The sequence below is a fragment of the Vigna angularis genome, chromosome 2 (assembly GCF_016808095.1).
Source record: "Vigna angularis cultivar LongXiaoDou No.4 chromosome 2, ASM1680809v1, whole genome shotgun sequence".
Lineage (NCBI taxonomy): Eukaryota > Viridiplantae > Streptophyta > Magnoliopsida > Fabales > Fabaceae > Vigna > Vigna angularis.
Window position 1 is genome coordinate 35,845,389 of NC_068971.1, and position 17,854 is coordinate 35,863,242.

The window sequence follows — 17,854 nt, forward strand, 5'->3', positions numbered from 1 at the left end:
GTAGTAACAAATAAGTTTGAAGTAAAACGTTATCACATTAATTTCAAAAATCATCTTCCCCGATAGTGTTCAAGAGGGCTGATAAATACAAAAGACAGTTGCTTAAAAAGGTTTAGTTTTGGAGCATAAACTGACTTTGCTTAAACAATTGATTAAAAACCTACGAGCAAAATAATACAATTCATATATGTAAAAAAGATCAATTTTAGGATTAAAAAAATTAGATTAAACATGTCTTTTGGCAACTTTCCCATTGGAGTGAATTTCATTACACAGTTACAAGACACACGAATTAAGCTAAACATACTATTGAAACATGCTCTAAACTAAAAAAAAAAGGAGTCAAAATAAGTCTCTAAAATATCAGATGAATACCTAAACTCAACTATTTTGTGTCACTTGAATTTTTAAACATACATTAAAGAATATCACTTAAATCACCCAACTTATTAATCTCAGACTAATTTATTTTTTGGTGAATACATGTGCTTTTATTCTTGGACTATAATATTAAAACATTGCACTTTTGGAGACAGAAATTTTCTTATTTTAAGGGACTCAAATGTTGTTTACTGCACCTTTTTGTCCCACTTTCAGTCAAATATACTTTACCAAAGCAATTTTGATTTAAAACAATCATATTATTCATTTCTTTGGTATCACGTTCTCTCACCTCAAACTTCTTTTTTGGTGTAGTCACCTCAATATGATTAGAACCTCACGTCAATTTTCCAATCATGCTGTAGTTAGTAACCTCAAATCAAAAACCATTTTCTGTGCTAAGGTTGACATTTGCCTTGTACAGGTGAGAATGCACTGAGTTGCTAGCATTTATCCTCAAGAAATTAGTATATAAAACCAAAATGGTTAACTGGTTATAGGACATAAGAAAAAGATCAAAACAAAAGTGCAATATTATAGATGTTTCTATTTATGTTCTTCAATTAAAATTGGAATTTCATCTCAGTAACATGCATCAACCTTTATATGAACTTCTGAAGCACAAGTTACATAAAAACTTCAAATTTAACCGAAGAACAACATCAAATCATCTATACTACAACATCTATATTTTGTCCTTAGAAGTGGTATTAAAGCTATATTGTGTTCAAAATTAGACTAAAGCATGCTTATAGTGCAGAGTAAGTTGGAAAATGTACATATAGGAAAACACTCTTACAAGGGGACATGCTGAGGAGAATAAATAGCAGCACTTCCCAGAGAAAAATAGATTTCCAAATGTTGGAAACTTGAGTGCCAAACATATATGTCGCAAATGAGATCTATGGAAGTGCATGGAAGTTTGGTAGAAACTGGTTTGCAGTGAAGCCATCAAAGGGGAGCTGAACTAGTTCTGCGCAGCTGATGCTTAGGATCTGGTGGCGGTGCACTTGGCAATACCTTCTCTATCTCCTGAAAGAAAGATCATAAAAAACAGTTATTATGAGAGAGATAAACCATCCAGAATCATCTCCAAAGCTCTTACATAAAACTATTTTTGCGTGCTATTTTTTATTCAACAATGTACATAGTTTAGAAAATTGAAGAAAAAGAAACACACAATTATGGTTGGTTAGTTGCAACCTCAAAATATGAGCTTACATTACACCATATTGTGGTTCAAAGATCATTATGGAAGGGTAATGCCATCTTACAGACACAGCTATGTCCTTCAAGTTTTACGATCGAATGCTTGTCCAAGAAAGTTCTAAGATATATAACTGGTGTGGATAAATTATGCATGCTCATCTATTATTAAAATCTAACCACAGATATTTCCATTTGATTCCACAAAAAGACAACCACAGACAATTGGCTTAATCATGAACACATGATAGAACTGTTTTTCTATATTTTAAAAGAAGGGTCATTTTTACGATCTAAACATAGTCATTTTCATGCTCTTCATCTGAAATTCACATAGTTGAACATTCATTGTAAGACTTTTATAACTGGCAGGTTCCCTTTAGTTGGTAAACTTACAATGAAGAGATGGATCCAAGACCAAATGTTACATTAAAACTGAAAACAAACTAAAAAGGATTTATGCCAACAGAGATATAATATCACAACAATATGCAATCATATGTAGGCTCACATTATAAATTCACCCTTTTGTGATCAGTACAAGGTTGGGTGATTCCAAATGGAAATACTTAAGGCTGCAGACATAGTTCTGAACTGACACATAATTAAATGCTTCAAAAATCAAATCATTCTACAATTGTACAATTCAAAACACTAACAGAAAGCAGAGATTCATGATCAAGATCATTACCACTCAACTTATTTCTCCCAATTTCAACAGAACTAGGTTTAGTTTTGTGCATTAATATTGATTCTTGTAGCCTTGACTTGAAATGTGTCAGCCAGACTAACTGCAAGCAAAATGGTTGGCCATATCTTGAAGCCATAAAGTACTCCAAACTTTAGCCAAAGTGAATCTATCTTTTTAACATTGAAATCTTCGTACCTCTCCACACTACTACAGAGAATACATCTCCAGATAAGGAAGGGAGAGAAGTCAAACACCTAATCTCAAGTTTGGAAACAATTTAAACGTTGGAAGTTAGATGTAACACAAATGTTTTATGAACTGTTTGTTAGGGAATTATATGTAATCAAGGGTTAGAAAAAACATCAGAAGTATTTACTCGTACACAATTTTTTTTTCTTTTTTATTTTGTCACTCAACAGTGAGCTCTAGAGAAGTCTGCTGAGCTACCTCCTTATGACCCTTCTCAGCACTTTTTTTTTCATCTGATATGATCACAAAATCTTAGAGCCTCTGTCCTATGTCCAACTTTAAAGAACCCTGATCTGTTCTTTGTATAGGTGTTCAAAAGACGTGCTACAATCAAACGCTAAATATTTCACCTTATCTCTCACCACAAACTGATAAAGTCATCAACATAAAGACCTACACTTTCTGCGATTCTTTTACCCAAAAATTTCAAAAAGAATTCCTTGGAGCCATGGCAGACAGAGAGTTAACAATATACACCCTCAAAAACATTAATCCGGAAAAAAAAAATAATTCCTTGCTAAAGAAAGGAGAAAATATTTTAGACCTAACAAATTCAGAAATCATCATTAAATCAGAACTTGTTTCCAAGAAAGAGATTATCACCATAAAATGAACATGTCCTGAAATCGCATGTCTTCTGGGGCCAAAACCCAGAAAAATTAGGCACACACAGACACAAAGGTTCAATTGTCAAATAAAGAAGATTCAGAATAATGCATGCATAAGGAAAGAAAGAACAGAACAAAGGAAAATAGAGAATATGACAAGACCAAAAGCAGATCACCAGCCTAAGGTCATGGCCTGCTTCACCTCAATAGTGTAATTAAAAAGAGAGGAAGATCGTATCCAAGCAAAATCAAAATAATTAAAAAAATGTAATTGTAATCCTAAATATACACAATGATAAACCAAATGTCAATTGTTAAATTGTAGTTGAAGTTCAATTGGTTTAAACACTCCACTTAATAGAAAACCATTGGCAAGGTAAACTAAATCGCCAACATTTCAACCATGCATTGTCCAACCATATGGCATTATCAATCTGACACCAAAAACTACCAGCAGACAAGAATAAAGCAACGACACAGACTAACAAAAGAATCTAAACTTACATTCTGTCTTCTAAGCCTTTCATTCTCTTCTTCTAAACGAGAAACTTTAATCTCCAGTTCTTGTGTGTAAGCCTGCCCATTCAAATATGCGCAGCTTGTATAAAAGAGAAAAGTAAAAAATAAGACTTGAAAGCAAAAACACCATGAAAAAAAAAACTAAAAACAAAAATAACCTGCTTTCTAGCCCGGGACCGAGCTGCTGATTCCCTATTTTTAATCATTCTCTTTTGCCTCCTCTCCACAGTTTTCTCAACCACATTACCTGAGGCAGCCCTTTTCCTACCTGCAGATTGTGAATCAGATAAGGCACCCATCAAAGAAGACGGCATTGCTTCAGAGTATCCTGCATCCAGAACCGGATTCACCACAACCGGCATAGGCTGTTGAACAGCCATAAAACCCGAAAAACCCGGCATCATAGTATTCTGCTGATTTTGATGTTGATGATGTTGTTGTTGTGGCTGCTCCTGCACTGAGGTGAGCTGGTATTGCAGCCAATGAGCATGTTGTGATGTGTTGTGTTGGGAATCAACCCCTGGCATGGCCATGGCACTATCGTCATTAGGGAAAGGGTCAGTAGTCACACCAGCCTTCACCAAGAAATCCTCCAGAGTCATCTCACCCAGTGTAGGCTGTCTTTCTCTTTCCTGACTAACACTCTTCTTCTGTTGCATATCTCTCCAAACCTCATCAATTGTTTTCTTGCTAAGATCCCCACACAATGTTAGACTCCCTTGAGGATTCAAAGATGATCCAGCATAAGCTACCTGACCTTGCTGCATGTATGCATCAGTTCCAGATTCTGCAGTCCACACACCCTTGAGCAGCTCATCAAGATTCATGCTTCCTAAGGGTTTCCCCAAATTTCCAAGCTGGTTGTGCACCTCATCAAGGGTGAGATTGTACAAAGACCCTTGCCTTGCCAAAGACCCATTCTTTGGCTCCTGGATTGCCCCACCTTGAGATCCCATTATCTTAACCCCAAAACCACCCTACAAGTCTACATGTATCGCTTCCAAATATAAATAAAACCCAAATTCACAATCCCCCCACAACTCAATTGCAACAGAGACACCTGAAAACCAAAAGAAAAGAGTCTATCCAGTGATTTCTCGCGACATCTAAATGAACGAACTTGGCACCAAATTAGAATCCGGAGAAACAAAAGACGAGGATATTGTCTTGAATTCTGAGATTTGGTGAAAACAAGAAACAAACACAAAGCAGGCAGTGTTAAATGGGGTGGGAGAAAACCGGACCCAGAATAGGAAAAAGGTGACCCAGATCAGATATGAAATAGAACTAGGAATCAAAGAAAATGATGATGCAGAAGAGACCCACAGCAGAGAAAAAAGCTAGAACTGAATATGCATGTCATGATTTTTGTTACATCACCACCACTACTATGTCGTGTGTCCTAGAAGAAAAGGCCAAAATTGATCCTGCAGGACCCTGAGCGTAGAAAGAAGTGTTTTTTGTATGAAAAATGGGAGTGTTGTTGAATATTCTGAGAGAACAATGCTTATCTGAAGCAAAAGAATGATTAAGGTTTCCCTTCAAAGGGAAAAAGAAGAATTTAGAAATGAATAAAGAAATTTTGGAAAGTGGTGAAGGAATAGACTATTCTGACTTGCTAAGTTAAAACAAAATCTGAGGGTACTACACTTTCAGTCCTTCACCTACTTGCTGCTGCAGGATCCAATCTGAATCTTACAACAAGGTGGGCCTTTCAATTTTCCCTTGCCACTGGGAACAACAACCACGCCAAGCGAGGAACAATCACTGTTTATTTGGAAAAGATAATGTGTTATAACTAATGCACTGTAATTCAATAATTACTGTATAATCATATAACATTAACTTGTATCATAATATTCTAACATTCTCTACTTTTCTTCTCTTTCCCCTCTCACTCTCTAACTACTAAAAGTTTAATCATTTTTTCTCTTTCCACTTTCTAATCTCTCAAACTTTAATAAATTGACAGTTTTAGATTTTAACCCTTTCTTCGTCTCTTCCTCAAATATAAATATAAATGGGCTAAAATATAAATGCAAAGTTCGAAGATTTATTATGATATATTTCTTTCAGTTTTCTTTTTCTCTTGCTCAAATTGGAATTTCATTTTAATAATTCTCAGTCTCGTTAAAAAATGTTTAAAGAGTTGCATCCAAATTTTAAGCTTTAATATATATGCACTCTGATTCTTCAATCCGACACTGCAGGGTATCTTCGCAACTGATAAATGTTAACAAAGGTTACGTTTTTATTTTATTTTATTTTGTCTTTTCCGCTTTAATCTTACCTCCATTCATTTTCACTTGGCTGTTGTGAAATGAAAATGATGAAGATTTTGTTACAGATTTGAATTTACATGAAAAATTAATTAAGTTTTAAACTTTTAATAAATTTAAATATTTTTAATTAAATTATTATTGAAAATTTTTGTTATATTAAATATATAAATTTTTTATACTTTTAATTGAGTTTTTTTATTTAATTTTTTCGTAATATAAGAATTATTTTATCCTGTTAATTTGTTTCTACACGTGTGTTTAATATAAAATAGAAATAACTTTTATTATTATAATTGGGAATTTATTAGATAATAAGAAATGTTTTATCAATGATAGAAGAGATAATTCTTTACTCAGTACAATTTTATTATCAAACACGTTATAAATAAAAATCATTCGTCATTTTAATAAACACAAAATTTTCATATTTAAATACTTCAAAAAAAAGTAGGACAAGATAACATTGGTGTAAAAGAAAAGTTAAACTGTATCTATTCAATTAGAAAATATAAAAGTTTTGAGCACTAAAAAAAAGTAGAAACCGAATTTATCATAATCTCAGAACTTAATTAATCTTATAAAAGTTTATTTAAAAGCAACATTAATTACCTTTTAATTAGTTAATTTCAAAGATGTTATGCTTTTGTTATGAGTAAATAGAGAAGCTTCATGTAAAAAAAAATTGACATAAATGAAAATTATAAAAACTGATATGTTTCTTCAAATAATTGACTGAACTGAGTGTAACATATGAGTTATAAATTTTGTTGTTCAATTGCAGTGTACAGTGTCTTAGAAATTTTTGGGTATAGAAATGTCAGCTTCAAGAAACATGACACTATTTATGTGAATGGAAGTATAACTAACTAACAGTCCTAATCTGAAATTTCAATGTTTGATTTGAACAGCAAGAATAGGGATTGGTGATTAGTTCCAAAGTTTGGTCTAAAAAATTAGAGAGAAAAATAAATAGTTTAAAAAAGTTATGAAAGTAAAATTAAAAAGATAAATAAGAGGGACCAACTCTTTCATTTCATGTCAATTTAGGGGATAAGTGTGTATATTATAGTACCAAAAAAATATTTCTCTTTCTTTTTAGTTCTTTTTCTCAAACAAATAGTGAAAATTGATACTTTTTATCTTTTTCATTTTCTTATTACTTCAAGCATGCTCAATTTTAACCCTTGATGTGGCCATGCATTACTTAAAAAATTGCATATATTTAACTTTTAATCTTGAATGTTGAAATATAATTCAAAGATTTATTTTTACTATATTTTTTTAACTTATCCATAAATAATAAGAGTTTCATAACAGTTTTTCTTTCTCTTCTGAAAATAATAATACGGATTGGAGGATTCTAACTTTTAATAAATCTAAACTTTAGATGTGAAATTTTTTATCTTTTCTTTTAATTAAAAAAACTCATCTTATTCTCAAATATTTCATCCAAAATTAATTTAAGTTAGTGCTTCATTGTCATGGTTATTTTATTACTTTTAAGAACTTGTGTATACTTTTCACAATTTCACACTATAAAATTGTTAGTGTCCATAATCAAAATTTGTAGTCAAATATATCGATAACTTATAATTTTGAATTATTAATGGATATTATGTCGTTGGTAATTTGCCCTCTGAGTCGAATTTCTTGGTAATAACCAAAACATATCCTCAATTGTTAAATTTAAATTAAAGGCAAATATTTGGTCTTTGATAACGACTTTTAAATATGATTAAAGAATATTTTTTTTGTAAATAATGAAGACGATAATATGTCGATAAGTTGAGAGAAACATTATTGATGAATTTTTTCGTTAATAACTAAATTGTATTCAATCAGTGTAGAGATCTTTATTCTCTACACCTAAATAAACCCTACCAATACAATGAAAACAAATAATATTAAACTAACAAAAAGATAAATTATATATTGTTAAACAACTAATATTATACAACGACAACTCATATACAAGGAAAATTTGTAATAATGAAAATTTTTAATAATGAAAATTCCTAATAATAAAAATTCCTAACCATGAAAACTCCTAATAATGAAAATTTCTAAGAATGAAAGCTAATATATCAATATCAAGCAAATTCTCATTACCAAGCATGAGCATAATAACAAGGAAAATTCACTAATAAAGTACCAAAATTGGAAAATACGAATTAAACACCATAATTGAAAGGCTTTAAGGCCAACCTTCCTATGTATCATGAGAACAACATAAAAAAGGAAGAATGATGAATTTTCTCATTTTTATTATGAACCACAACCATACATCTTCAACGAATCCTTTCAATGAATAAAGCAAAAGGGGATGAAGAAAACCTTACCTCCACGATAGATAAGGACAGACAAGTGAGGTCACCACCATAAATTAAATTCAATTGTTTTCCCTACATGAACCTCACTTTGAATTGGGTTTTTGAAAGGAGATTGCTGTCGTATGTAAGATTTGGGAAAATACAAATATGAGAATACAAATTTTTGAACGAGAATCGAGGTTAGAAATAGTAAATTTAAAGGATCCCTAATTTTTGGAAAGGGGAGAATGAAACCCTAATCGAGGTTGAAATGGAGAAAGAAGATGCGTCCAGGTTCTATTATGCATTTATTATATATTTAAGAGTGTAATATCATTTAAGTGAAGAAGTTTATTCGTTCAACAAGGTGTTACTATATATTGATGAGTTTATATGTGTATTCAACTATATTAATGATCACTACAAGAATGTGTAGAACTAGTTACAATAACATAGCATGGGATATAAAAGGGACCATAGTAGCATCAACTAAAAAGGGACTAGTAGCATAAGTTAAACAATTACAAAAGAAAAAAAGTTACACACAATCCAACCCAGTCTACACTAACAATGCAAAGTTAATAAAGCTTAGAAAAAAAACAAATAAAAAGCGTTGACTATAGAGACATAAAACTATACTCATTTAATTTTTATATTAAAAAATTTCACTCGCTAACACTACAAATAATAAATTTTAAAAATTAAAAAGGTAATCGGTGTTGGTTTTTGGACACTATGTTAAACACTGGAGTTAAATCTTATATAAGAAAGGTCAACACTAAAAAAAATAACATAAAAACTAAAAGGCTTAATTACTCATATACATACTTCTTAATTTGGTGGGAGTGTATCAACTTGGTCCCTTCTTTTAATTTTGTGTCAATTACGTCCACAAATTCATTAATGTGCATTGATCAAGTCCTTTTTTGTTAATAATGTTTAAATCGTTAATGTTGACTGCTTAGACATGGTTTAATGACAATTTATACTCACGTGCACATAAGAATTTAGTGATGTGAAAATTTGAGCTGATAAGAAAAATAAGAAACTAAAAATGAAAATAAGAGATTTCTCTATCTACGACAAGACAATGAGAAGACAATTTGTGGATTCCATTGACAGCAAAGTGAAAGTGAAAAACCAAGCTTCCATCGGCAATGAAGTGGATTGGATTGCCAATTGAAGGTGCATATGTCTTCAATATGTATCATTGTATGTGTCGATTTACAAATGGAACTACTTTGAGATTTTTTTCAGTTCTTCTTCTTCTTCTTCCATGCAAAAAAAAAAAACATTATCCATTTCTTCCTCCATGCACACCTTCACCTAGTTTCATCTTTACACACAACACTTCTCCCTCACACACAACACTCACTCTTTCGTCTTCTTCTTGTGCTCTCAATTGGACCAGTGATGGAAGCCTTTGTTGTAGAAGCATCACCAAACAAAATTTGAGCTTAAAATAAAGGCATTAGATGAATTCAACAAATAACATAACTTAAAGAAATAAATGACTAAAGGACTTAGCATTAGACGGAATGAAAATAAATGAACAAACAATACAATGCATGAGATAATGTACAATAATAACATACTAGACCAATCTAACATTATATGATAAGAAAATAAAGTAAAAGCATTAGACGATGCAAAAACAAGCATTATACACTCATAATATAAAGATGTTAGACAATGTGAAATTGTAAAGCCTTAGATGATAAGAAGTGAAGAGCATTAGATGAAATGAAATAGAAAAGTGAAAAACGAGTAAAAGAACAAAACATTAAATAAAATAAAATCCAAAGACAGAAGAATGAACAAAAATGTAAGATGTTGAATGTTGAACAACAAGTAAAATTGGCAATAAACTAAACATAAAGTAAAAACACATAATAGAAGAAAATAGATCAAATGAGTAAACTGGAAACAAGAAACAAGAAACAAAAACAAAAATAAAAACTAACTAAAATAACAACTGAAGCAATAATAGAAGATTAAGGAGAGTGATAAAGAAGTTAAAAATGTTTTAAACAAAGCATAAGCTCTTCCATGAATCCTTTAGCAAAACCAAAGCAGAGCAAATGTAATATTTGAAATGAACTGAGCATAAAAGTTAAACAACTTCAGATTCACAAACGAGTTGAATTGAAAAGTAAGAAATGAATTTAGAAGATAACATATACTAAATGAGTTCATAACAAACATAACTTGACTGATGAGAAGATAGATAGAAGGAAAAGAAAGGTAAATCAAATGAACGAAAAAAACAAGTGAATGATATGACTGGATGTAAATAAAAATTAACTCGAATATTATAGCTTCACCTAAGAAAACAATACATAGAAACCTTAAAGATCATCTAAAAGAACATCACCAATCCATGGAAAGAAAATTAAAGACTAGCAAAAAGAAAATTTCCCCAACGTCTCCATCTACTATGCCTTTGCTTCCTCTTTTATCACTCAACACTCTCCATGAAACATTTTTAACAACTGAATTCTTTGAAATCCCCTACTAAAAATCTATTTTTTTATGCATGATCTTATCCATCTTTTTTTTAATTTCCTTGTTTTCTGACATGGCAATGAGGTCTACTAACTTATTCTTTGCCCTCTTCTGGTTCACTCCTGCTAGAAAAACCAATCATTAATGAACAACATTATCTTCTTTACACGAGAATCACCCTACCAATAGAGAAATATGATCAACACAAGGATACAAAATAATAAACGTGAAAACTCCAAAACAGATAAAAACCACAGTCATTGTCTAATGACAACTAAAGAATAACACCGTGTAAAATTTTTTACAACACATAGACAACTCTCTCATGTCTTTTGACCCCAAATAAACTCGCACTCTCCAAACGAAGAATATAACTCAAATTGAACTAAGATTGAGGAATATATAAGTAATAATCCTAAGGAAGTACATTAAATCGTAGGATGGATGCCTAAAAGTTAAGTCAACAACACTTAGACTTTTACACTTATTGACAAAGACAATAAACTAGAAGAAGGACATTAGATGAAAAAACAAGAACAAGAGAAAATTATGCTAGTTTAGATTGAGCCTATAAAACTCTACAACTGTTGGCACTTGTTCAAGGTTATAAGTAGAGATGTGAACAAGAAATTGTTATCCACCAAAGTTAGAAGCATCTAAACAAATTAAGAACATGTCTCGAGCATTAAGGAAATGAGGATCTTTAATATTCACTCCTTAAAACAAAATGCACTCAAGATTAAAAAACTTTTGGATTTTACGATCCAGAATGTCACTTATAAAATAAGTTTAACTGTTGGATTCAAATAAAATTTTGAATTTCAAATTATACAATTTAAAACACAATCTAAAAGTTTAAATGTATCTTAGATTACAAATTTATAATATAATTTGGACTTTAATATTGACTAATTTAAAACTTAAGTTATTTAATCGTACCATAGTATCAAAAGTTGCATTCCTTTGTGATCACTCTTACAAGTACTTCAATAATGATTGTTGATAGAAATGGAAGAATTTTGGATCAAAGCATCATATTAAATTGATAAGTTATCTCACATGGGTAAATTGTTTAAAAAATTTGTGACAACAAGATGCTATAATTGAAAGAGATTTCATTCAACCTTTTATAACATATGAGATAAATCAAATTTATTATTTGTGAAAAAAAAATGTGACATAAGGCATATGTTATAATGTATTTTTATGTATATACTTTATATACAAGTTGATTTGGTGAGGGTAAATTTTTAACTTGATTTTGTAATTGTCATTGAGATTTGATACATAAATAAACAACATGAAAGACAAACATATGATAATGCCTTAACACGTGACATTGACATTGACTTGATATGATGGACAATGTTGACTTAATACATGGAAACTTTTTTAAATCAAGAAAAAATCTTTTCTTTTAAATTAAGAAACTCCATAAACTGATATGTAACACACAATGTTCATCTTCCGTTAACAATTTAGACAACATCATGAAAAAGGACAAAATTGAACATAATTGAACAAAATCGACCAAAATAAATATCAAAAGAGTATTTAAGCAAAAAACTTATGAACAGTCTTAGTTCACTTTTTTAGCTATAAAACTCATGTTTTTACCTATTATTGCAACAATTCCTAGAATTCATAAGAATTATAAAATTGAACTAAGATTGAGGAATATGTACGTGAGAGTCCTAAGGAAGTACAATAAGTCATAAGATGGATGTGTAAAACTTGAGTCAACGACACTTAGACGTTTGCATTTCTTGACAAAGACAAGAGACTAGACGAAGGACATCAGATGAAGAAACAACAAGAATAAGAGAAAATTATGTTAGTTGAGATTGAGCCTATAAAACTCTACACGTTGTTAGCACTTGTTCAAGATTATAAGTAAAGATGTGAGCAAGAAATTGTTATCTGTCAAAGTTAAAAGCATCTAAACCAATCAATAACATGTTTCGAGCATTAAGGAAACGAAGATATCTAATGTTCACTACTTAAAACATAATGCAATCAAGATTAAAAGGACTTTCATGTAGTTTGTAATATGGTTAAAGTGAAGGTATGATAAGAAAGAATCCATGTTAACAATCATAAAAAATGAGGAACAATGAGGAAAGAATTGAAAATGTAAACCTAACCATTCCATTCTCATCAAGGTTGATACTTAACACAAAACTCCTCTCCTTCTTTTCATTTTTTCAATTGTCACTCCTTTTATTTCTTATCTCTTCTCATTAATACATTCAAATTTTCTTTTTAGATTTTTCTTTTTCTTGTGATATTTCAACTTTCCATAACGTATTAGATGAACACAACACTTCTTTCTCATACTTAAACTTCTCGTTAATTTTCCATATAGTTTTCAAAGCTCCTCAAAATTCAGAGATTAAGTTTGATCTTGATTTTATAGTTTCAAGGCTTGATTGAGAAATCATGATAAAATAAGATCAATTAAGACACAAAGAGGGATGGAAAGGAAAATTTTGTAAGGTAAGCTATTTGGCTAAATAGTTTATTATAGTTTTTTAATTTTTTTTGTTTTTAACTTATGGATCAACTTATAATTTTTTTTCTCCCTTCTAACTAGCCAATCAACTCCTTCTTAACCACAGTATATAAGAAAAATACAAAGTAGTTTAAGATATTCAATTGCAAATATGTTTATAATATATTTTGTGTATTTGAAAGATAGAAGGCAGCATTTGCAAGCATTGTTTTTACAGACGATCGAGATATAAAAAAGCATAGAATTAGCAGTTTTGAAAAGATGATGTTAAAGAAGGGTTGAAGAAAGGAAGGAGCAAACGGACAAAGTGATTGAAAGGCACATGTAATGTATGCATAAGAATGCGCGTGCGCATTCCACCGAGGACCAATTCCACGTGCACATGTTTTCTTTCCACATATCAACAACAAACCTAGTTCTGCTCTTTCGTTTACCTTTTTCCATTCTTAGATAATTACCCATTTCACACTCTCAATATTCTATAACATTCTTAATTCTCTATCAACTAACTTCTTTCTCTTCCCATGGATCTGCCAAACCAATGTCTGCTATTTTATGCATAAAGAGACATAGCCATGCTTCGATCACAGTCACACAAATAATATATTTATTATTTAGTTTTTGTCTGAAGACTATAAATATATATATAATATATGAGTTCAGAAGATATTGTCTGTGTGTCCACTTTCCTTCATGTTCTCGAGGAAGTTGGAGGCCACTCCTGTGTCAGAATTCAGAACCAGATTCTGATCTCACCATTTCAATCAACTTTGAAATGCCACACTACTATCATATTCTTCTATAAGTCATTCATGCCACTTATTTATATAGACACTTCATTTTATGTCTCATTCATATTTTCATTTACTTTACTTGTAATATCACTGCTTCAAACAAGCATTATAATGCAACATTTCAAAAGATTATTGGGTTCGGAAAGTCTAAATCTCATACTTAATAGAGACATGAAAATTGTAAGGAAACGTCAATCTGTTGAAGTTAATTTTTTTTATTAAGTCTTTCTAGTAAATTCTAGACACTTTCATGAGAAAGTCAATTCTTCGTTTTGTTGGTCGGTTTACAAATACAGTATTAATAAAAAAAATTGATATAAAAATTACTTGTATCGAATTTTTTTTTCAGAAATTTCAGACAGACATGTCTATTGATGTCTTAAAATAACATTATAAGAAGATCACCATTAAGTATTCATGGTCAGGAACAGTAGACCAATATTCCATTAACTTCAAATTTTGAATTGAAAATGGTGTAATCTTCCTAGAAAAACCTATGATATTATGTGTAATGTAAAAACATTCTCTCTTGATAAACATAAAATATAAATAGTTATCTAGAAACATTCTCTTGTTTCCATGGGATAAAGGAGTACCAATCTGTCTCAATGCAGAGTGTTTAAACTGATAAGTAAGAAGTCATTGCAATAGGAAGACCTGACTGCAAAATTTTAAACTTTAGAAGAATATTTAAATTCTAAATTACCTTCCAACACATGCATGGGAAGAATCAATCAAATTCACGAGCATATATTGGAATGATATCCACTATAGTCTTAGACAAAAAAATTATATAAAAAAAATTGTATTTATTAGTAAACCATGACATTGAGATTTGAAAATGAGCTTAGTCCACTGGACTGGTCTAAAATAGCTGCAAAACATATCAACTTAAAACTAAAAGGTTTACAATAAACGGATCAAGTTAAACTACAAAATCTGCAACTTAATTAATTGAACTGAATCATAATCCATTCATTTTAAAATATAGCCTGTAAATTTATGGATTTAGTTCATTTCATAAATAATTATTGTATATAAAATGATCGTGTTAATATTTATTTTATTTTATTTTATAATATGCATGTATTATATTTATATATTATATTATTATATTTAAAATTAAAATTATTTTGTTAACATGAGTTCAATTTTATTTTTTTTTAAACAGAGTCATATTGGATAACAAGGAATTCTTTCTATTTATAATATTAGTCCAACCACCATAAATCTATTAAATAAGTTATCAGGATCAAGTTTAACTGATACATTTAATAGATCTACATATTTTCTAAATTATATATGTGCCAAAATTTGGGGTATTTATTTATCCTCGTATGAAACTTAAAAAAAAAGTAATTTTTTATTTGAAGAATTTAAATTTTAAATGTTTTCTATTTGAAGAATTTAATTTTTTTTAAATTTAGATGACTTGTTTAGACAAGGATATTAAAATAAAATTAGAAGTGAGAAATTTTAAAAGACTGTTTTAAATAATTAAAATAATAAAACTTAAAATTCACTTAAAGGAAATTAAAATTCTATAAATTAAGAGTTTTCCATTGAAAGTTTAAAAAGTCGATTCATCAATTTAGGTTGAATCAGGTCATCTCACCATCTAGTTGAAGCTGACTCGACAATTAATCGAAACTGGCTTGACTCGATCTTTTGTCAAGATCAAAGGTCGAGTCAACTAGTTCTGAACTAATGATTGAGCTGAATGGATCCAAGCCCAAAGTCGACTCAAGTCACCCAAGCTAAAGGTTAAATTGTGTTGATATATGCCCATTTGGCATAAACCAAAGGTCGACTCAATTCGGCATAAACTGAAAGTCAAGCTGACTTGGCATAAACCAAAGATTGAGCCTAGTAGGCTAGAACTGAAGGTCGAGTCGAATCAGCCTTGACTGAAGGTTGGACCAAGTCAACGAAGACCAAAAGTTAAGCCAAATCGAACAAGACCTAAGGTCGAGTTGAGCCGACCGAACCAAAGGCTGATTCCAGTTGGCCTAGGCCAAAGGTTGAGTAGTTGGTTTGGGCCAAAGGTTGAGCCCAACCGGCAATAGTCGTATGTCGAGCCAAGTTGGCCTCGACCGAAGTTGAGTCAGCCTTGGTTGAAGATCGATTCGAGCCGACACCAATCAAATATCAAGTCGAGTCGGCCTTGATCGAAGGTTATGCTAAGCCTGCACTAATTGAAGGTCTAGTTGAGTCTATTCGAATCAAAGGTCTAATTGAGTCAATCTGTGATGAAGTTTGGGTCTAGTCGGCCTAGGTTGAATCTTCAAGAATCGACCCATATCGAAAGTTGTGACAAGTCATTCCATATCAAAAATTGGGTTAAAGTATTATCATCTCTGTAAGTAATTCAAATTTTATGTATTTCAATTTCTTGGAATGGTTGAGATCTTTCATCCAAAAAGAGGGTTAAGGTATTATCATCTACGTGTCATTCTTGTAGGGAGGTGAAACTCACACACATACACATAGATATTGTCCGCTTTGGGCCAAGCCCTTACGGATTTGCTTTTGGTACCACTCCAAAAGGCATCTTAACAATGAAGATATGTTATGTGTATATAAACTCATGTTCATCTCTTATTTTATCCGATGTGGGACTTTGTTTGTACCCAACAATTCTGTGATTGGTCCATGTTAGTGTTTATGATTATTATTATTGATTGTGGAGTAATTTTGGATCAATCACATAATGGCAAGTAGATGATGTTAAAATATTGTCAAAAAAATGTTGGCAAAGTATCATTATCCATTTTTTTTAGGTTATTTGAGTGTTCTAATTACATACTTCATATATTTAAAGTGTCTAGTGGGTGTTAAGGTATTAAATGTCAATGGATGGAGATTGTCGGTTTTTATTATTATATTGTTCTAGGTTTTTTGAGTGTTTTTACATACTTCATTTAAAGTGTCGAGTGGATATTAGTAGAAGATTATGATAAGTGAAAATAGTGGATAAAGGGAAGCTTAGATCTTTGAGTTGCTTATTTTGTTTTAAACATTTATCTAGTCACTATTTTGAATTTGACTATTAAATAATACCGTTTGGAAATTCTTTTGGATTTCATAGAGAATGCCATATATAAAAGAAATTTGACTTTTTGGATTCAAAATAAAATTTTAAATTTCAAATTATACAATTTAAAATACAATCTAAAAGTTTAAATGTATCTTAGATTGCAAATTTATAAATTTGAAGTTTCAGATTCACTAATTTAAAACTTAAACTAGTGTTATTTTTTAAGTCTATACTTACGTTATTAAATCGTTGCACAACATCAAAAGTTAACATTTCTTTGTGATCATTCTTACAAGTACTTCAATAATGATTGTTGATAGAAATAAAGAATTTTAGACCAAAACATCGTATTAAATTAATAAGTTATATCACATGAGTGAATTTTCAAAAAAATTTGAGACAACATAAAATGAATTAATCGAAAGAGATTGCGTGTTATAATGTAATTTTGTGTAGGTATTTTATATAGGAGTTGAATTGCTGAAAGTAAATTTTAAATTTGATTTTGTAATATTTGATACAACAAATAAATAACATGAAAAACATACATATGTTCTTAGGATGTGAAAGAAATGATAAATAAAAAAGATTTACAAATTATTGTAATTTTATTGTAATTGGAGAAAAAAATATGATTAAATTAAGGAGTAAACCGTTTAACAATGGAGGATGATAAATTTTGAAATAATAGAAAAGAGTCATAATTATGAATTAGTTAATATATTTGTAAGTTACTCATATGCTGGCATATTTAAAACTTA

At 30.4% G+C, this 17,854-nt stretch overlaps 1 protein-coding gene across 1 annotated transcript; it reads right to left on the reverse strand.

Moving 5' to 3' along the window:
• Positions 1-888: 888 nt before the first annotated feature.
• LOC108329775 (ABSCISIC ACID-INSENSITIVE 5-like protein 2) lies at positions 889-5,421 on the reverse strand. The gene is made up of 3 exons (XM_017564149.2): positions 3,813-5,421; positions 3,640-3,711; positions 889-1,413 (listed from the first exon to the last, which is right to left on the reverse strand). The coding sequence occupies exons 1-3, from the start codon at positions 4,608-4,610 to the stop codon at positions 1,333-1,335; spliced, it is 951 nt and encodes a 316-aa protein (XP_017419638.1). The 5' UTR covers positions 4,611-5,421; the 3' UTR covers positions 889-1,332.
• Positions 5,422-17,854: the final 12,433 nt, after the last annotated feature.

Bases quoted from the DNA above. Each gene is read 5' to 3' on its own strand.
- LOC108329775 (XM_017564149.2), bottom strand. From the start codon at position 4,610: ATGGGATCTCAAGGTGGGGCAATCCAGGAGCCAAAGAATGGGTCTTTG. The intron at 3,712-3,812 runs GTTATTTTTGTT...TTGAATGGGCAG, and splicing joins GGTCCCGGGCTAGAAAGCAG to GCTTACACACAAGAACTGGA. The intron at 1,414-3,639 runs GTAAGTTTAGAT...TCTTTCTTTCAG, and splicing joins AAAGGCTTAGAAGACAGAAT to GAGATAGAGAAGGTATTGCC.